We start from the raw sequence: 22,702 nt of genomic DNA, 5'->3' as shown, positions 1-22,702 counted from the left end.
ATATATATATATATATATATATATATATACATGCATACATATATATATATATATATATATATATATATATATATATATATATATATATATATATATATATATATATATCACTTAACTCTTAAAAAATAGAAATAAAAAGCTGTAGAGAGATAGTAATACACTGCAAAGCAGAGTTAATTACGCTTAAATGTCTCATGAATAGTTTGGTATTCATAATTCCCTGGACATAATGGTTTTAAACATCAAATTGAGAGTATTGATGCTGTGTTATTTTAATTGTTTTACACCTGTTCTGTTTATTATGAATATGAACATTGCAAATGGATTCGAAAACCACGAAATCACAACGTCATTAAGAAATAAAATATCCCAAATTGCAAGTCTTCTTTTGTGGAAACAAAGGGTACAAATAACATAATCTTGTACATTATGGGCTAATAATAAGCAAGAGTAATATTCCTAAACTTTCAACAGCAGAAAAAAAACCTCTATTAGATAATTAAATATTGTCACGAATATGTCATGTTGCATCCCAGCACAGTTAGTTTCATCACTGGAAATATAGTTTCTCAAACAGCTCTATTGAAATGTTCTGAAGAGCTCAAGCGATTAGTGAATTGATCTGTAAGCTGAATCTTGGAGTTTATTATAGAAGCAGCATCGATTCGTGTGAGGAGTAGCGAATCATGTAAGAGTGATTTGGCAGCTGCATACAGCTAAAGCGAGGAGACAGTGAAGAATTGCAGGCATTTAGAGAGAGGGTAGAAAATAGTGTTACGAAATTTCCGGGTTCGTTTGCATAGGGGAAGTGAAGTGGTGTGGAGAACGTTCAATCAGCAGTAGAAAAAAAAATCAACGACGTTTTTTACACGAAGACAGGACAGCACAAAGACGACGTGTACACAGACGACAACTATGTACAGCAGAGACGAACACAGTAGACGACAGTAGCACACTTCAGTAGACAGCAGCACACGAAGCTGATAGACAGAATCCAGCAGGAGAGAGCTTCCTGGGAGCTCCGCTCTACCGTCTCTCCAACGGCTGATCTTCTCGCTTTAGCTGATGACTCGCTAATTCTCACACGACTTCAGTTACACCACTTCTCGCTCGCAGCTTCAGAGTGCCCGTCTTTTATAATTCCCGGAGGCGGAGCTAGAATCTTCAGACCAATCAGGACGTCTCTGGGTGTATCTCGGTTCCTACTGGATGGCTCGTGAAACTTCTCGAACTTTCCAGTATGATTCATTTTGTCGCTAAAGTCGCCAAATCACCAAAAGATCGCCAAGTGAGTCGCCAAGCTCTAAATTCATTGACGCTCAGCACGCACAGGACAGATCGTAAATCCTGTCTTTCTTACGATGACACTAGTCATACTGGGAAGCAAAATTACAGGTTTGTAACAATAGTTACGTAGATTTTCATCTTCTGTTGCATTCAGTCTGACCGCTTTGTGTGCCGTGGTGGTAGTTTACATCGGATTACTATTTGTAGACTACAGTGTTTTGCTTTTGTACATCTCGGCTGTGTTTTATCGTCTGTGTATTCGTATCTTTGTAGCAATAAGAGTCATAATTTGCTTCTGAGGCATATTTGCTGTGTTACACCTTACACCCATTACCTAGTGAATTTTATCTGAAATCTGAATGATATTTTTATACCTGAGTTATATATAACTATCATAATGTTACAACTCTGTAATTTTGCTACCCGGCACGAATAGTGTCATCGTGAAAAAGACCGTTGTAAGATTTGTGCTGAGCGGCTGCCGCGTCAATGACCTGAGAGCATGGCGACCATTTGGCGACTTGGCGAAGAATTTGGCGAGTTTGGCGACTAAATGGATCATACTGGAAAGTTCAAGATGTTTCACGATCCATCCAGTAGAAACCAAGATACACTCAGATACGCCCTGGTTGGTCTGAAGATTCTTGCCCCGCCTCCTGGAACTATAAAAGACGGGCACTCTGAAGCTGCAGTCAAGTCGTGTGTATCGTTAGAAATCGTGTGTGAGAGGAGTCGGAGTCGCCGACAAGTAAAAGATTTTAGAGGATTAGACAGCGAGCAACCTGCTGAACTATAGCGATTAAATGCATTTCGTTATTATGATTGATCGACGGTATTTTGTTGTAGAAAAATTTCGTAACAATAATTTGAAAGATTTTTACTTCTGTGCGTCAAAAATTCAGGTTTACATGATAGAAAACAATCACATTCAGTTAAATGATTGACTATTTCTAAATGGATGTGGTCACAAGTATTTTATACTAACATCAAATTAAATGAATTCTTTGTCTATTCACTGAATGTGAAACAGATATACATTTCGGAAGAAAGTAGATAAACGTATTATAGTATTTTTCGTTAAAAGAATTCCTCTCGGCAAACTGGTAGATTCCATTACATCTATTATATATATATATATATATATAGATGTAATGGAATCTTATATATATATATATATATATATATATATATATATATATATATATATATATATATATATATATATATATATATATATATATATATATATATATATAAGTTATATTTTAAAATTCTAATTAAATTAAATTAAACGTCTATGTGTATTTCTATAGTCTTTGGGAGAATGAGATATACGTTCCTTCTTCTCTGTGATTAAAATACAAAGCCAAATATCACGCTAAAAATATTATACGTGAAATAATTATTGTTCCTATAAGTGTCGTGTATATCAACTAGGTAATTGCATAAAGGGTAAATGTAAAAAAAAAAAAAAAATGGAAAGAAAAAGTTTAAAAAAAAATGTGTTGTGAAAAAAAATTTCGAACAACTCTAGAAGGCCTTGGTAATATTAAATTGGTTAATTGTAAAATTGAATTTAATATTAATTTTTAAAAATTTTGATAACTTTTTACCTGATAACTGTTTATTACATCTCGAGAAACTTTAAATTCTCTCAAGAAAATCATGTTATAAATATATATTTAGTCTGTTACAAACAATAAAATTCTAACGACATTCACAAAATCTAAAGAAAAAACACGAAATTTGTTCATAATGTTATGTGAAATGTGATAGGCGTCTATGAAGACCACATACCAAATTTCATAACCTATCGCAAACCGTTTTTTTATTATCGTCTTCATAAACAAGGAGGTACAATTCCAAACCGGAAGGAAATAGTCTTTTAATTCACAAGTACACATAATAGAATATGTAACAATATCACGAATCAAATTTCATTAATCAAAGTTAATGTATTTTTCAATTATTGAGTTTATATGTATGTTAAGATAAAATCCTATAGGATGTAAAGCTTCCGACAGATTTTATTTGAAGATGCGTAATGGGTGATTTTTCTAGATAATGAATATGTGTAATAAATGTTACTTACCCAGCATGTATGTTGCAATTGTAGAACTGAATTTTGCTCCAAAGGACGGAATTCCTGAGAACTGATTTCGTTGAAAATTTTGGCAGATACCTATAAATTAGTTTTAAGACCATGTGCCAAATTTCATCCGTTTAGCGCTTACTGTTTTACAGTACAAAGCCAGACACAGAAATGGCGAAAAATGTTCTTTTCGGAATAAAGGATGTCTGATACGTGTATATTTGATAAAATTTCACGTTTGATGAATTTCAAGTATATTATTAAATTTCTTGCACTTCCAAATATACATATATTTTTTGAACTCAAAGAGTTCTAAAACTTGGAATTTTAAGAAAATCTTGAGTACGAATTTTTAAACAGTTATAAGAATTTCTACTTTTATTTGTACGAAATTTAAAAAAAAGTACGTCCATAATGCACATTCTGCTTTTTTCAATAACTATTACATCCTGTTCGAAATATCGAAATAAAAAAATTGAAAATTCGTGGTATTACGTCCTTACCAAAGTCTCAAATTCTGTTTTAGAATGAAGGAGGAATAACAAATTGATTGCGAAGTATGCGCGAGAATTTCTGGGAACATCATTCGAGGTTCGAATTACTTCGAATAATCTATTTACGGAAATAATGATTTAGAAGCACACTGAGCTGCAGCAATAAAATTTAATATTCTTTCCTAACAAAATATTTGTATTTTATCCAATTTATACGATATCTGTGAAAGGTCTGTCCGTCAATCTCCCCGCATATGAACAAAAGAACTCAAGGATAGAATGGTTTAAATTCAAATATTTTGGTAAACAAATTTATAATTGAAACTACAGAACAGTATTGACTTCAGACTGGCTACGAGAGTATAATTTGTTCTTCCACGAATTCCTGTGAATGGGAATATGAGAGCTGCAAAATGCAATGAGATAAATGAAATTTGTCATACAGTAAAAACAGAAAAATTGAATGTTTATGTTAAACTTTCAATCCAATCAGTATAAATGAAGATATTCCAAAAACATTCTCAGTTTTCATTTAAGTACAAAAGGATCATATTTGCTCCATGGATTTACAATTATTATCAAAAATATAAATTAATTTGCAAATTAATCAAAAAAAATATTGTCAGTTCCATGGACTATACCATATTATCAGTTCTAATTTTTTTCTACTGCAAAAGAGGCTTTAAGGGGGACTTAAAATAATGTGCTCTATCGTGTATTAACATACGAAAAAGTCTAGCGATGGACACTTCATCGGTTTTTATTTAATACAATTTTATAAAAATTTCATAAATCTCATTACTTTAACAAGATTATAATAAAAAATTGCTAAAAGCACATTTTAGAAATGTTCCATATTCATTTATTTACTCAATTTAACAAACAAAATTAGCAAAAAAAAATCAAAAAACTCTAAATTAGCACCTTTGTAATTTCGAAGAAAGGGACTATGAAGATTTTCTTCGTGATATCACTATCTAGTGGTTAAGTTCGAAACAAAACGGCGTACTTTCACTTTAGTAGAATTCCCATTGTCATGCAGTGCACTTTCACAATGGAACATTAGTATCTTAGAAGCACAATAAAGGCCGCCACTCTGTTTGAGATAAAGGATTGCTTTAGAATTTGAAAGATACCTACAGAACAAAGAACAAAGGCATTAAAATGAATGATGATAAGTAAAACTGTATTTTTCTTTAGTATTCAAATATAAGCGATTCTGAAATTTATCACTGATAATTTTATTAGAGCAAAGGTAATTGATAATATTATCTGGAGGCATAAATATGGATGCTGCATTTTGAAATTATTCATCATTCGTAATCGATTGTTCGACTCGAATTCCTCCCACTGGAAACATGTAAGTCTTTTTCTATTTCCATTTTAATTTATTGATGTTTCGGAATATGCTCTATTCTCTAAAGGTAAAAAAAAAAAAAAAAAAAAAAAAAAAATATTTGTTTCTTTAAAGCATTCGGATTTTCTTTTAGAATGCATATTTTCAAATGAAGGAAAATGTAATTGGAATCTTAAATCCTTTTTCTGTCATGATATTAAGAATCTTTATAATGGTTTGGAATTTTTCATAGAATATATTTTCCGTTATGAATTATTTAATGGCATTATGTGTATTGAAAATATAATAATTTTTCAAAATCAGACTTTTATTATTGTATCGAAAATAAAGAATAATTATTTTCTGGAGTTTATAGTTATCAAAACCAAATCTCACAGACGGGTATTACAAACGGGTATTTAGAAATTAAAAATGCAAGCATATTTTTACCGTTTTTTAAATTTAAGTTAAATTGATAATAATTTTTCCTTTTAAAGCTTCATTTAGGTCCGTTTCTTTCGTATAATAAATTTATTTGCATTACTTTTATATTCAGGCTATAGTTACAGTAATAAATAAATTTGTAAATTAATAAATACAGATATTATATATATAATATATGAAGTAAATATCTAGTTAATGATGTGAGCTGTATTGTCGATTTCGTTCTTTAAATCATTTTTGCCATCTTTATTATATTGTTCTCCGAAGTAAATGCATTCTATATTTATAATATTCTGAGTTCCATAAAATAATTTTTTTTTTTCAAATTGTGAAATAATTTACATCTAAATCGTAATAAAATAAGACAACATTTAAAGGTTAATTTTTAGGGAGTTGAATTCAATTTTTAATTCTGATACATTCTTAATCAAAATACGGATTTTTTAGCAAATATTTCTACATTTCGTTTGTCTGATGATAATAATTCTGATATATTTAGCTAGCTTTTGGTTAACTTGACATGTTTCAATTACGTAAACTATGATTTTTTTAAAGATATGTTTTCTCAAATTGCATAAAGAGTTTAAGCGGTAATAAATTCCATAATTAATTTTCTAATATTATAATATAATGCTTTTATCAATTAAGACTTTACTCCTCACATGGTACTTCAGATAAAATTTAATCAGAAGAAAAATGTTATTGACACAAAAAAAACAGATATATGTAGCATTAATTGTTTAAAAAATTACATTTTTAGTTATCTCAATTTTACTATTCTACAATTTTTCTCTCTATTTTGGAAGCACTTCAAATATAATTTTACATACTTTCAACAATAGATATAATTGTTGTAATGATATTCATATAATTTTCAATATTTTCCTTAACATCTAATCAAGGATTTGTTTTAATTGTTGAAAGATATAGAAATATTTATAATATATTATAGAAACATTTATATTATAATGAGAATATATAGACAACTATTCAGTCCGTGTATTTTGTTTTTATAATTTTCTTTTTTATTAACTACTTTAATATTCTTTAGTGCTTAATATTTGTATAAAAGAATTATAAAATCATGTATTCAGAAGTAATTTTCATTTTTTTTAAAATTTAAATTTTCGTTTCAATTTTTAGGAAGAAGTTTTACTTATTTTGCGCTTGCTTCTTCAGTTTCTTGACAATATTATTTGCAGCAGGACCTGTGAAGACAGGTTGCTTAAAAAAGGAAAAAGCTCTTGCCTTACTCGAAACAGCTGACAATTTTCTGACGAAAGCAAGAGACGCTTATCCTTCTTGCAGTAAGTTTGTAAAGCACTTCATGAGGACATTTCGTTTTTTTTTTAATAACCGAATTAAATCATAGTTCTTTAGGAATAAATACAAAAATTTTATTATTCATTGAAATGCTAGGAGAGATCACGTGGAAACAAATTACATTTACAATATTCTAACCTTTAATAAGACCTCGACACCATCCGTTTGAATGTCTTAGAACTGAATTTTAATTGAGAAAAAAAATAGAAAAGTGATATTTACTTTGTTATAAATAACTTCGCCTTTGAGTGCAATATTCCCATGTCGAATTCAAAGCAATATTCATCTAAATCTTAATTTCCTTCCATTAATTTCAGCGTTGATTTGGAGAAAAACAGAACCATAGTAGAAAGATATAAAGTTTTCTTTCGGTTCATATGTAGAAATATAGAAATCAAAATTGACAGTTTCTTGTAATTTATCTAATTATCATATGGTTAAAATTCATATTATTATTTGTTAAATTTTAACATTTGATTTTTGTCGTATTATGTATGTGAATTGGAATATGCTAATTAGCTTCTTTATAGTTTCGTTTCAAATTGCTTTCTGTGTTTATTTTATTTACAGTAATAACTTCTTTTATAACTATGTAAAAGTTTCCTATTAATTTTACGAAAGTTTTATACAAATTTTCCCGTTAAACAGTATTTATTTCTATTATGAATAAGTATTGCTTTGATAATTTTTCGACTCCAATTAAAACTTTTCGAAATTCACTTAACTGTAGGACAAATGTCCTTTTAGCATTGAGATTGATATTGAAAAATTTTATATGATCCGAGCATCAAATTCTTCTACTATTAAGTAAAAGAAATGCATAATTCTGAAAAATATATTTTCTGAAACCTATAAAATATGTTATCACGGGAAGTAATCGCAACATAATAGTGATGAAGTTGCTTTAATTTTTATTTATTTATTTACTTTCTGTTATAAAATTTTGATATATATTCGGTAAAACAATGGAATGTACTTTTTTTTTACTGAATCGTAAGTAGGGATTGCAATATCGGACCAAAATTTCAATACCGGTATTCGGTATTTTTTAGATCTTAATACCGGGATACCGGTTTTAATACCGGTATTAGAAATTTTTTAAAAATGAAAGAAAACACAAGTGTTTCTTTGTTTTATTTGCCAGTTTTATTCGAGAGTGTAATTATCACAATAATAATTTGTAACTTATAAATTATAATAGTATATAAAGAATCACAAAAAAGTAAAGGAACAAACAGTATATAAAAAACACAAAAAAGTGTAAATATCACTATTCAGTCTGTGTTACTATTACAAATTTTTGAAATGTGATCTTAAAAACATAATGCATCAATTATACTGTCATTAAGCCTGAAAAGTAATTTTGTGCAAAAATTGCCAGCTGTCGAATACGCTCTTTCGGCATCTACGATAGTTGGTGGTACTGTTAGCGATGCGCGATATACTTTTTTCAAGTATTTACCTCTAAATCTCTCATCTTCAAATAAATCGATTTCTCGTCGGATGGTTTTAGATATAGTTTATTTCTGTATTGCATTTTTGTTCGTTGAATTTTTTTTTATTAATCGCTAATTCTAATTTTTGTTCAAGAGACAATTCTTTTTCACTATCGACATTATTGTCATCATAATCTTCGATAACTGAACCGAATTCTTCTGAATATGGATAGGTTTGTGGGTAAAAAATTTTAAGGAAATTTACTATAATCTTAATCAGATTTGAATTGGTTATTTTCTTTTCTTCTTCTTCATATTCATTTTTAAAATCATTATAATTAGTAAATACAGTAAGACATTTTCTATTTCGGTATGCCTTTCTTCTGTGCGATTTTTCAATGTAATATATAATTCTTCAGATAGTGATGTGTGCTGTTCTTTCAGTGACTGCAACCTAAAATTTATTGTTGCATTAGCTGATAATAAATTAGAATCTCTCCGACACAATGCCTCTATTGTCAGTTTTATTGGAAGAAGAGCTGATACAGTTCTGGATATTAAGTCGAATTCACTATCTGAAAAATTAATTTACAGAATTAAGCCGATTGTTTCTTTTTGGATAGAATTTCTCAGTTTCAAAAATCGTTCTATTATTAGGAGTAAATTTTTCCAACGTGTTTTAGAATCTAATATTAACATACATTCTGCTTTATTTTCAGTTAGTATATATTTTAGTAATATGTCATTTTTATAGGGGAACGTTTTAACGATTTTTTGAACTTTATAAATTAAAGGAAGTATTTCTTGATTTGTAAATATTTCATCCTCACTAGCAATATCTTCTTCAACAATTACATTGCCATTAGCTTCATTGTCATTATCATTCTCACTCTTACTCTTTTCAAAGTTGGAATTCAAAGTTTCTATATCCACAGTATTTGGATTCTTCCGTTCTTTATTTTTTTCTTATAATACATCTATTACTCCTAATTGAATTCCATGAGTGTAGCACCATTGTTGATTTGCACCAATCAACTTTCCAACTTTTTTCATAACTGTTGCTCCATCAGTCGTTATGGTTACAATATCTTTTTTCAGGGATAATCCATGTTTTGCTAATTTAGATTTAAGCAATTAATTAAGCCATTAATTAGCTAATTGATTTCGCCCGTTAGGGAGACATAAAAACAAAAACGTATACTATTTTGCTATGTTGGCGATCCTTGAACAATAATAGAGACAATTTTTAAAATTTCTAGTAAATACTGAAAAACCGGTATTTAAACTTCTGAATACCGGTATTACAAAATTGTATAAATGGCTCAAAATACCGGTATTCGGTATACCGGTATTGCAATCCCTAATCGTAAGACATTACGCTTTCCGCCCCATACGAATTTTCCATTGTTCTATGCGTCAGATTATTAATAACATCTCTTTCAACACAACTTTTGCTTTCTCTTCATAGAATTCCTAAATTAATTTTATTACCTCTAAATTTGAATACGATAAATTGTGATCTAAGCTATTCCGGGTAATAGGCCATGTTTTTCTTTTCATACCAATCAAATAGCTTTAATCCTTCAGTTTCACTTACAATAGTACAGATAATTATGCTGTACTGTTTGTTTACATTTAAATCTTCCAGTTTCCAATAAGAAGCTGTAAATTATTTGAGAAACTCTTTGAAACCGGGCATGAAACCAAACTGATTAATGTTCGGCCCAATCTGAATGATCTCGAGAAAAGTCAGAAATCGAGTAAACCAGACAAGTTCTCGTCTAAATATTTTATTCTGAAATACATAAAAGTTTTGTTATGATTTTACCAAAATTAGAGAAAAGAAATTTCTGCGCTATCGAAACGGAATTCATGAAAGAATCACATCTTACGAATAGGTTATAGAATATCTGCTTAGAATCTGCTTAGGGAATTATATGTGAGGGTAGAGCTTGTACAGATCATTGACGAATGGGAGTTTTCAAAATTTTGACTTCAACTATTTTTCGAATTTCTATAATAAAAAGAGTTTGCTAACTTTCCAGCTACAGTTTATCGAACATAAACAAGGAATAATAGAAAAATATAACAACAGCGAAACTGGATTACCCCCGTTTAGTTTGTGACCTAATGAGTCGATCTATGTGACGCATCGTAAAAACATACTGCATGTTTCTTTTTATAGCTTATTCTGTCATATCTTATGTTCTCTTCTTTAAGTAAGAATGGATATGAATTCTAAAATAAATGGACATTTCTTATAAATATGTATGACGCATAAAACAATAGACAGAGTTCGTGTAATTTTAAAAATGCAATGGATATTAACTTTAATATTTTAAAATGCTGTATAAAACATGTAAATATACAAATTTTCGTGCTACATATTTGTAATAGGCAATACATTTGTCTTCATCTGAGATTATAATTAATGAAAAATGGATAAGCATTTAAACATAGAAATTTTATTTAACTGAAAATAGCATTTTTATAACTTAATTACATTGCTTCTAATTTTAACCAATTATCTTTTCAGAAAAGAATTTAAATTCTACTGATGAAGCTGATTGTGATAGTGAGAAATCTTTGGCTTACATTGAAATCTCAAAGAAGCTGATTTCTGACGTGAAAGAAAACTTTCCATCATGTACGTAAACTTTTGAGTTTCGTCAGATTGCATTTAAATAATTATTATGTCATAAAAAGTGATTTTCGTCTAGTAGTAACTAGATGGTACAATAGTGAAAATATTTATAAGAAAATTCTGAAACATAAATTCTTGGCATAAAAATAAATAAAGCAGCTCAAAACGACAGTAGAAAATATTTATTTTTGAAATGTAACAAAATAATTATTAAGTTAAATAATTTTTAATTATGATAATTAAAAATTCAATATAATTAAATATTATTTTTATAATGGCATCGATGTTATAATAATGCACGTATTATATCTTGAATATATTGAAAGAATTATATATATATATATATATATATATATATATATATATATATATATATATATATATATATATATATATATATATATATATATATATATATATATATATATATATATATATATATATATATATATATTGAATAAAAGAATTGCATTGTGAAATTAATTTAAACAAAATATCTGACATATAATTTAATTAGATTATTTTTTAAAGCAGAATGCTATTGTATTACCTTAATGATTGAATACCTTTTATGATGCTGAATTCCATGAGTGTCTTAAGTGCTTTTACAAATCATCTTTTGACGATTAATAAGGACCTAAATTAGCAAACCAAAGAATCTATACATAAAAGCAAAATGTGACGTTTTCTCATTTCGTTTCGTTTTAATATGAACGAATTTATTTAATAATTTATTAATTTATTACGAATTTTATTTTAATATTATATCATAAGTAATTATATTATATTCAAGAGTCAGAAAAATATTAGAATTATTCAAAAGTTGAAATTGGAAGAACAATAATTATCCACATCCAATAGGCATGTTAATAATCAATAATTGCCTTTCATTTTTTTAAAAATATAGATGAAATGAGAGGTCAGTTTATTCACCTCCGGGAAGTAAAAGATGTGAAAGTTTATCAACATGGCATTGTCCAAAATTTTTAATGTTACTATAAATCCTCTTTCTATGTTTCCTTCAGGATGGATTTCCGTTAAACTTAAAATGCAATTTATTATAATGTATTAATTTAATGTTTTAGATTATCTCATAAGTATTTTCACTATTTCTATGACCATCCTACCGGTAAAGTTAAGCATGAGTAGACTAAATATGAAATTCAGTCATAATTCAAAGATAGAATTACAGTCTATAATAATGTTTTCAGGTTCCAAGCCTATTATAGATGACGATCAAGATGATACAAAAGAAGAGATGTTCAGGGACTGCTCCGAAATTTTAGGAAATGGACGCATTAAAAGCGGAATCTACAAAGTGTGGCTGAGTTTTTATCCGAATATAAAACCATTGAAAGTCTACTGCGATATGGAGATAGATGGCGGAGGGTGGACGGTATTTTACTTACAGCAAAATTGACATTTTATAATTTTTCTTATTTTCAGGTCAATGCAAGGTTTTCGGTTTCAGTTTTATTAACATTTCTTAACACTTAAATGCATCATTATTTTTTGATTAAAAAAATTGTTCATTATAGGAAAAAGTCATATGTTATGTAAAAAAAATAAATTTAAAAAAATCCAGGAAATAATATGGTAAATTTATTTTGAAAAAAGTTGTATGAAAACATTTGGCGGCATACATTTTTTCCGAAAAATCTCGATCGTATCTAATATGTTTTTCAAATACAAGATAAAACATTGAGAACTTACATGGAAATAAATGAGAAGTAATTTTTTTTTACAATTAGATAGATCACTCAATGATAGAGAACTCGACAACAAAAACTATCTCTTCAAGTAACACAGTGAACTTCATCACCCACCACATTCAAATGTAAAAGAACGATTTAACTTCACCTACCCACTCCCCAAAAATAAACTTTTTTTTTCTTCCACACATTCCGATTTATTGTCTATGGTTATGAAAGTGGGATCCGAAATGGGCACACTTTGGTTTTTGAATGAAATTAAGAGGAACTGGATGTAGATAATTATCAACAATGTGCATTTACGGGTTAAACTTCAAGATTACTAAAGATCTTGGAATGAAATTTTCAGCAAAAATGAACGTCTGATGTGTAGTCTAAATCTAAGTGTAGAAACGTCTAAGTGTAGAAAACAGTGAAACATTTCAATTTAGTTTAGTTTAATTTAAATATTGCTATATTGCTTAAATTCCTTATTGCTAAGTGATGCTGTTTCTAACTAGGTGTTCAAAACTGCTATTCATATAATAAGAAATAAATTTGCATGTATTTACATGCAGTACTTAACCTAGAAAAAGAGAGATAATTCTATTTTCCCTCTCACGGTAAAATTTCACCATTTTATTAAACTGGAAATAAAACAAAAATACGACAATTGAAATATAAGTTCTGCATGATACACAATTTTATTGATTTAGTAGTCGGTTAATTTTAACAGTTAAGATTTACCAGTTTCGAAACTAGTTTGCAAATAAAAATATTTGTTTGAGTTATAAAAAATAAAAGACGATTTATGATAAATGATAACACAAATTTATTTTCTAGGTGGTTCAAAGGAGAGGAAAATTCCCAGTTCAACAAGACTTCTTTCTGGATTGGGAAAGCTATAAAAATGGTTTTGGGAATTTAACGGAAGAGTTTTGGTTAGGTGTGAATTTTGTTCTTACTTTTATTGAGATAATTATTAAAACCCTTAACTGGAGAACTGCGTTATCTCAGATCGCTAAGAATGCATTTTCGATATTCCCTATTTTATTTTCAGATCAATCGAATGGATACAGCTTTTCAGTTCTTCTTTCGTGACCTTCACTACACGTGTCCTTTTTCAACCATTTACAGCGGATACTTTAAAAAATATTTCAGCTTTTTTTTTTTTTTTTATTTATTTTGCGCAACGTCTGCAAGACCGCTCCTCCCTTTTAGTGTTCTAGTATTATACAAGGCTTAGAGGATGGCTCTGAAACTTGGTCCTCGAAATATCATCCAATATACTGAATCCCGTTATGAATTAGAGCTCAGGTGACTTTTAAAGGAAGCATAAAGTGATTTTTAGTGATGAGGCTAATTGTACAGAAGATTTTTTCGATAAAATTCCGAATTCGACTGATTCTGACATGTATGTTCAAATATAATTATTTTTTCTGTTAATAATGTATTTTGAACAATTTCTAAAATATACTAATATACCAAAAGAAACATCCACAGAATTTACAGGCTTAATTTTATAATAATACTTAACTTGTATGCTTGAAATGTCCTCGAAAACCATTTTACGAATATTCACAAGATTTTGCGTAAACATAATGCCGATAAAAAAAAAGAGTCAATTTCGCACATTCTCATTTCTTTATTTTCTCATTTCATTATTGAATTTTTCATTATATTGTTTTCTATATACCTTTGTATACTATAAATATATATATATATATATATATTTATATATAATTTAAAAAGTAATATGTTTTTTTCAAGAAAATTATTCTTTGTAGTATATAATTTGGGAAGAAAATATATATTCGAATGCAATTACTTTTTTCACTGATAATATATTTTCAAAAATTTCTAAAACATATTTCTATAACAAGAAAAATATCTGCAGAATATATTTGTTGATTTTCATAGTAATACTTTCATTAGAAAATTTAATTTGAATGTAAATGAAATGCGGTATCGTAGATTGTACCTTCCCAGTTAAGGGTTAAGACAATTTAGTCAAAATATATTCAATAGCTCATTAAAATTTTGCTACAAATTTGTATTACACATTTTTTCTCTGTTTTTTATAGGTAATGAAAACATTCGTGCTTTATGTCTTAAAGGATGTAAAATACGTTTCGACCTCGTGGACAAGGATGGAGTGAAACGTTTCGCTGTCTATGAGAAATTTAATTTGACAGACAGCAATTACACCATTGATATCAGTGGTTATTCAGGAAATGCAAGTGAGTAATTTTAAAGAAATACTTAATTTCACAAATAGGACTGAAATTTTTCTAATCATTTGAACTTTGAAATGGAAATAGCTGCAAGAAACCGTAATACAGAACTATTATCAAATAAACAAAAAAGAAGTATTTTGACACTGATTAATTCGTAGAAATCTAAAAAAGTGGTTAAATCATATTTTTGCTCATGTGAGCTAGTTCTCTGAAAGCTTCACCTGTTTGCTGTATGTGCTTTAATTAAGAAATGTGGTGCAAATTACTGAAAAATAAAACTGAATCAAAGTAAAAATTAATTAAGCAAATATTTTTCTCCAAAATCTACCAAAAGGCAGCAAATTTGTGATAGAACGAAGCCTCATCTAATAAAACAAAATATTTTATTTCGGTATTTTGGACAAATGATTCAGAATTTAACCATCAATCACTTGAAAAGATTTAAATAGTTTCGTTTGTTGTTGTTTACCTAATTAGAACAAATGTTTTCAAGCGTCGAAATATTTTCTAAATATTGAAAATGTATAAGGAACAATTTTTTTTGCATGTTGAATTTGAAATGAGTTTTGTATTTCCATTCTGTCAATTTCTTTTCGGATCATATTATATATATAACGTTCATCACTTGTGAAATCTATTTCCAGAAGTTTGGAAACAGGTTTTTTTTTACATAAAATGGAGGCGTACAATGAGCAAAATTAAAGATTTTAGCTCATTAGTTAAAATGTATGGAACGACTTTTGTACTGACTTGTGTTTTTATTAAATCGTTATACAAAATGGCTCGAATATTTACTTAATTCCTTTTTAAGCTCATTATTTTTTGACTCATTTTCTTTCACATTGCTATTTTTGGTGATGCAATTAAATCCTTTTTGTTTAAATACACTTTTACCAAGGTTTGAATTCATTTCAATATTTGCCATTTCGCAATTTTATTAATTAAATATGAAAAATTATTATTTCTAAAGAACGACTTTCTTTTTTTATTTAATTTCGCAAAAGCCTATCAAAAGATAGTTCAGTTTTATGTCGAACTCGCCATTTTAGCCATAGAATCCCATCTTGTCACAGATTTCAAAATATTTTGACACATTTTGAATCAACAAAATTTAAACATTATTAAATGAAGACATTAAAAATATAGCCTATATAAGTTCAAAAGGAAACATCATGATCAAAGTAACATTTCCTTCCAAAAGCAAGAATTTCTATGTAATACAAAGTGACAAAATTGTATTGATATGAAATGAAATATGTAGTAATTAATTAATGTAAATACTTAATTTTATTTTTCATTTGTAGCTGATGCAATGCGGCATCATAATGGATACGTATTCTCCACAAAAGACAAAGACTTCAGCAAGAAAGCTAACGTATACATGTCAGGATGGTGGCATGGAGAAAGGTATTATTGCAATTTAAATGGCATCTACGAACCAGGCAAAAGTGGTTCACAATACGTTTACTGGTGGAAAGAATCTAATGACTATTACAATTTGTTAGCCGTTGAGATGAAGGTGAAGCCAAACTAAAACGAATATCGTCTATATTGGAGAAGATCCTTAAGCATAACAGAATGTATCAATTATGTATCACTTATCAATGTATCAGTTATATACATTAATTATTAATGTATCACTTGCATATATTAATTATCAATGAATCAGTTAAGTATATTAATTATTAATGCATCAATTACGTATGTAAATTATCAATGTATCGATTATGTATATTGATTTCAATGTATCAGTTATACATGTAAATTATCTATGTATCAATTATATATGTAAATTATCTATGTATCAGTTATAAATGTAAATTATCAATGCATCAGTTATGTATATAAATTATTAATGTATCAATCTTTTTTATTTGCATTGCAACTGAAAGCATAATTACATTTTGTTAAACTATTAATTTAATAAAAATATTGATCTTTTATTGCAATCTCTTCTCTCATTCAGGGGCATCCTAGATATGAGGATGAGTATCCTGCAGTATTTTGATTGTTTCTCACCACCACAGGGGGGGGGGTGTAAAGAAATATTTCTGGTCAGCTATTTCTGCCAGTGACGGAACATGCTCCCTACTGGAAGGGTTCTACCATGGCCGGTGACGAACTTAAGACTCAACCGTTGTTACCTGCAACGTCGAAGCTGACGCTCCGATCAGTCAGATTAATCTGAGTGCCTTAGTGGCGAATGAGTGGCCAATTTATGGTTATTATAATCACTTAAGGAACTTGCATTATAATAAATGTAGCTGTATTAATTTTTAAAAAGTTCAATGTATTAAGTCCATTGCAATGGAAAGTACAATGACTGAATTTCAATTCGATTCAAGTTCTCAATTCATGAAGGCAAAATTATAGATTTTCTATTTTGTTTCGATTATCTATACTTATAATAAAGCTCAATGTGTGTGTGAGTGTGTGTTGTGTTGTGTGTATGTGTGTGTGTTTTGGCTCTCTAAAGGTTAGCCTGTTTGACCTACAGATACTAAATTTGGCTCATGTATACTTTGGAGGTAGGGAACGTGCACCTGGGAGTGAGGTATTTCGAATTTTTAATTGGAATTTTATTTAATTAAAAATTAAGCGAAAGTTTGACGTTTCTTTGCGATAACTTCCGTAAATATTATCAAACAAAAATATTTTTACATCAAAGTGATATTGAAAAAATTATATTTTTAATGATACCAATATTTTTATCTACAAATTAAATTTCTATTTTTGATGAATTTTCGAATAATTATTTCGACCATGTTTTTCAACAATTTATTTCTCATAAAATAAAAATAAAATTTAATCTACACGAGTACGTTTGGCGTGCATGGGGAAAAAATTTTATCTGCGTGTTGCCATCACGTTGATAAAAGCTCAAATTCAAATATAAGTTAACTGTTACTAAGAATTGAAAGACCAATGGCGTAGCAGTAGCGCTTCGCTCTCCCGAAGCACAGGTCCGAGATTCGATCCTCAAGCTGGGTATGGTCGACTCAGTCTTTCGTACCTTTAGTGGGTCAATAAATTGAGGACCAGGCATGATTGGGAACTAAACACTGGGGGTTCCGCTGGGGGTTCCGCATTAGGCCGACCACCTAACCGGGACATATGGTTTGCCCCTCAAGGCGCTGGATCACGAAAGCAGATATGGCAGTGTAGGCCTCGGCCCACATGGGCTGTCATGCCTCTCAGTTTATTTTTTATTTTTTTTATTACTGAGAATTAAATCTTGGAAAATGTAATTTTCAGCACGTGTGTGCATCAGATGAAATAAATATGAATTATGATGTTTTTGGAAAAGTAAAGGCAAGGAGGGGGGGCATTTTCTAGTTTGTCGAGTGAAAATATAAGTGGATATTATTCGATAGAAAATTGTTAGGAATCGCATATGGTTATTGTATTCTGCAACGATTTTTGGTTTAATTGCTGTTATTTTTTTTTCCACACAAATTTCCATTTTTTTTTTTTTTTTGAAAAAATTAGTCAAAACTAAATTATGCTCTGTTGTTCATTTTCAGCAGTTTAGTTACATTAACGTGTGTTTTAAAGCAACACTAGGGCAGTTTTGGCACGGATCTCGTGATTTTTAACCATGCTCAGGTGACGAGGGCGACACTTTAGCTGACACTTCCTCTCGAAGCTTCCATACTACACCAGTTAGAGAAAGTTTGCTCCGGAAGATTCAGCGTGTGCTAGGCGCGCTAACACGATGGTTCTTCAGTGGAAAAGAGTCTCGAATCTGAAGCCCTGCGGTTCCGATAGTGAAACCTTACCACAAGGCCATCGAAGCGCCACATTTTGTTCATCATCTATACTTTTCTTTTGTCTTTTCATGATACTGTTTGTCTTTTCATAATTCTGTTGCAAATTTTCACAACATTACCTTAATTCACTTCGGGAGAGGCTAAACCCTAGGGTGAAATTTATGTATTATGTCGTATCGTTCCACAAGTGTTATTTTATTTATTTATTTATTTTGTTTAAAATGCAATGAAAAAATTCTGTGAGGAAAATAAATTGTCTAAAAAGAGCTTATGAATTTATATTTTACAGACTATCATTTTATATGTAATATTATACGATGAAGAAATTAACATAAAATTTAATTTAATTTAATTTAAGGTCTGCTTTAATTTCTTTAACTAAATTTACTCCCATATTTTAACTGTAACTTGTGACATCTGTAATTTTATATTTATTTCATATTTTATCCTCCATTATTTATGTTTTTTTGGAACATATTGTTTTAAAATTACTCTTATAAATTTAATAATAACTTCATAGAAATATAATTTTTTGGATAGGTTATGCATTCTTTAAAATATTCTATTTAAACAATCAGATTCTTCTCAATTTTCTGAGTTTGTCAATAGAAGGAAAATCTCAGTATTCTTTAAAACTATTACAGCAAATATGTCAACATTTTAAATTCATTTAAAAAAAGATAATGAGGTCTAACTTTTATGAAAAATGAAATCTGGAACTGGAATTCTGAAAACTGGGAAACAAACAGATCTGATCCTGTTTTATCTGACATTTTTTCCGGAATAAAAAAATTGACATACTCATGTGCATTTTTAAAATTACTGGTGTTAATTTTGAACCCGACATTGCCCATAAATTGCGACAAATTTTCCCCTTCAGGTTCTTGAACATCTTACTATGAAAATAAACTTTTTACATTCTGAACAAAATTTCCTGATGCATTTAAATCCCCGTCATTATTAACATCCAAAATATTATTTTCTAATTTTTCTCCACATTCTGAATGATTTTCAGTAAAATTTTCTTCCTCTAAATTTTTCTTCAAATTTTCAATCTCTCATTACATGAGAAATATCCAAAACATTCTAAAAAACTTCTAAGGAATAACTAGAAGAAAAGAAAATTTCGACTATTTTGAGTCATTCTTTATGCTAATGAGGTATTTATTTTTGATATGAATTTTTTTCGAATACGCACACAACGGAATATTTTCGAAAACTTATTATCATTCAATTACACAAAAAGGCATCGCACATGTAATAGGCAATAAATACGTGGATTGCGAAGCTTCTTCAGGAAAAATACAGAGCAGAACTGCCTCTAAAAAAGTTTAGACATTATTGCAATGGCACTGAATGGAAATTATTTGCGACATAGCTCAAGTACCGATGACAGATAAAGTTTAAATTCGCGATCAGTTATAATGATATTGCACCGGTTATTACAATATTATTTTATATTTCAATATACCGGGTGTCCCATAAATTTGTAAATACTTTAAAAATTCATAAAAATTGAAGGACTGGGTATATTTGAATGCGGTTTGCGAAACTATTATTCTCATGAAAAGGGATTTTTTTTTTGATACAGAAAAAAATAATTCAAAAATTTGTCAATAGAGGGCACTGCACACAAGCAAATCAGTGGAAATATGCAAATTAAAGTCTTGTGAAAGGCAGAGTGAACGATTGACACATCATTTCTAAAGGTTTGCATAAGGTTTGTATTAAGATGTTGGCACTAGTGGATAAAGCACTATTGGTAAAGTTGTTTTATGTCAGCAACGAATCGGCGGCTGAAGCCTTACGAAAGTTTAGGATCCAGAAAAGATTGAAGAAAGGTTCAGGTCCTATCACTTCTGCTGGACTTGTTTCCCTAGTACGCCGTTTCGAAGAAACTGGAAGTTTGTGTCATCGGCCACGCAGTGGGGCACCTTGTTTAACAACAGTCCGTACCCCCGATGTCTCTTCACAAATGGACAACAGTCTACAAGTGCAGTCAGTAGCGCACGAGAAGTGGCACGGATAACTGGTACACCAAAGACTTCGGTGTACCGTATCCTTCATGGTGTATTGCAATTGTACCCATACAAATTGCAATCCTTACATCAGCTCTTACCAAATGATACAGCTAAGAGATTGGAATTCTCAAATTGGGCTTTGGCGAAAAGTGAAGATGATCCGCGATGGCTGCTGAAAATATTGTGGATAGATGAGGCTCATTTTGCTTTGCATGGAGCAGTTAATACCCATAATTGTAGAATATGGGCACATGAGAATCCACATGTTTACACTGAGAAGCCCCTGCATTCACCGCGGATTACTGTTTGGTGTGGTTTCACTGCATCCATTGTTGTAGGCCCTTTTTTCTTTGAAAAGCCCTGTAAAAAAGCAGGATTGAAGACATGTTCAGTTAATGGAACAAGTTACTTGGAAATGTTACAGAAGGAAGTGATATTGTCCTTATTGGAACACGATGTCCTTGACACAGTGACATTCATGCAAGACGGGGCACCTCCTCTCATCGAAACCGAAGTGAATTAATTTTTGAGAAGAACGTTTACTGAAGAACGGATAATCAGCCGTCACTTTACACATGAATGGCCCCCATGCTCACCAGATTTAACACCCCTTGATTTTTGGCTATGGGATTACCTTAAGTCTCGGGTGTACCGCCATAGGCCAACTTCGTTAGTGCAGCTAAAGGAAGCCATTCGCCACGAAATCTCATGCATTCATCCGGATATGCTGTATGATGCAGTTACCAGTGTTGTCTCCCGCTTCCAAACTGTTATTTGTGGTGATGGCCGACACATAGAACAAGTACTGTAGTACTGGTGTGATAAGCATGTAAACAATTGCTTGCATGCAAATAAAAGTATTTTTCCCGTAGAATTGTATGTTTTGCTTGTGTTTAGCGCCCTCTATCGACAAATTTTTAAACTATTTTTTTTTTGGTATGAAAAAAAATTCCCCTTCATGAGAATAACAGTTTCGCAAACCGCATTAAAATATACTCATTCCTTCAATTTTTATGAATTTTTAAAGTATTTAAATATTAATGGGACACCCGGTATATGATATTGCTGTATTATATGATATTGTTATTTTTTCATTCACTGGGCAAATTTATTCTCTTTCTGTCAATGTATATACACTTTTAAAATGTATTTCTAAATTCCTCATCATTCGATCGTTCATAGAGGATATCACAGCAGAATATCCACAAAAACCCTCTATGATAATTTTATTTAAATAATCAATCAAAACATGAAATTAACCAAAAAAAATTAAAGATAATCTCTAGCGATTATAAAAAATGACAAGTATTTCCAAGCGAAATCAAGGTAATTTATCGAATATTTTGCTACCTTGCATTTAAAATTGGCATGAAAATTTGTCTCACTGCTTAAAAATACTTCCATATTTCATTTTAAATTCATACAATTTAGACAATTTTTAGTAATAAAAAATTTAAATGTTTCCTTTTCAATGACGTATTTGTTTCAATATACGCTAAACAATATAATGAAATATTTTCCTATACTCTTTCTTTTGGTGAGCAGCAGATTTGGCTATTTTTTGGCTACATTTAACCTTTGGAAGCATGACTTTTTTTTAGAATAAAATGTACATGTTTTCAACAGCTGCATTTAATTTCAAGAATTATTTTTTTAAAAAAAATGTTTTTTTCGTGAAATTTAAAAAAAATTCAAATATGTTAAATGGTTATTTTACGTATTAAATAATATCGCAATGACATAACATAACATAACGCCATCCTATGCCCCCGGTGCCTATAACACTAAGTTATCTTATCGCAATGACACAATTCACATTACAACAATTCCACAATAAAAACAAAGTCTATTTTTTACAATATATATTTTTAAAGGGCAAAAAAAAAAATGATAGTACTTTTAATGACTTTTTAAATAATAGCCATCT

General features: G+C 29.5%; 1 protein-coding gene across 1 annotated transcript; it reads left to right on the top strand.

Moving 5' to 3' along the window:
* The first annotated feature begins 5,089 nt into the window (after positions 1–5,089).
* On the top strand, positions 5,090–16,898 carry LOC129973040 (techylectin-5A-like). Its single transcript, XM_056087397.1, has 7 exons — positions 5,090–5,233; positions 6,797–6,960; positions 10,949–11,059; positions 12,268–12,452; positions 13,591–13,693; positions 14,832–14,987; positions 16,289–16,898. Coding segments are annotated over exons 1-7 (951 nt in total). The 5' UTR covers positions 5,090–5,231; the 3' UTR covers positions 16,519–16,898.
* The last annotated feature ends 5,804 nt before the right edge of the window (positions 16,899–22,702 follow it).

This window comes from Argiope bruennichi, chromosome 6 (genome assembly GCF_947563725.1).
Source record: "Argiope bruennichi chromosome 6, qqArgBrue1.1, whole genome shotgun sequence".
NCBI lineage: Eukaryota > Metazoa > Arthropoda > Arachnida > Araneae > Araneidae > Argiope > Argiope bruennichi.
The sequence above is the reverse complement of the archived record's forward strand: the minus strand, read 5'-3'. Positions and strand labels throughout refer to the sequence as shown.

Coding starts and splice junctions, on each gene's coding strand:
- LOC129973040 (XM_056087397.1), top strand. Junction 11,060..12,267: donor GAAAGAAAACTTTCCATCAT/GTACGTAAACTT, acceptor TAATGTTTTCAG/GTTCCAAGCCTATTATAGAT. Junction 12,453..13,590: donor TAGATGGCGGAGGGTGGACG/GTATTTTACTTA, acceptor TTTATTTTCTAG/GTGGTTCAAAGGAGAGGAAA.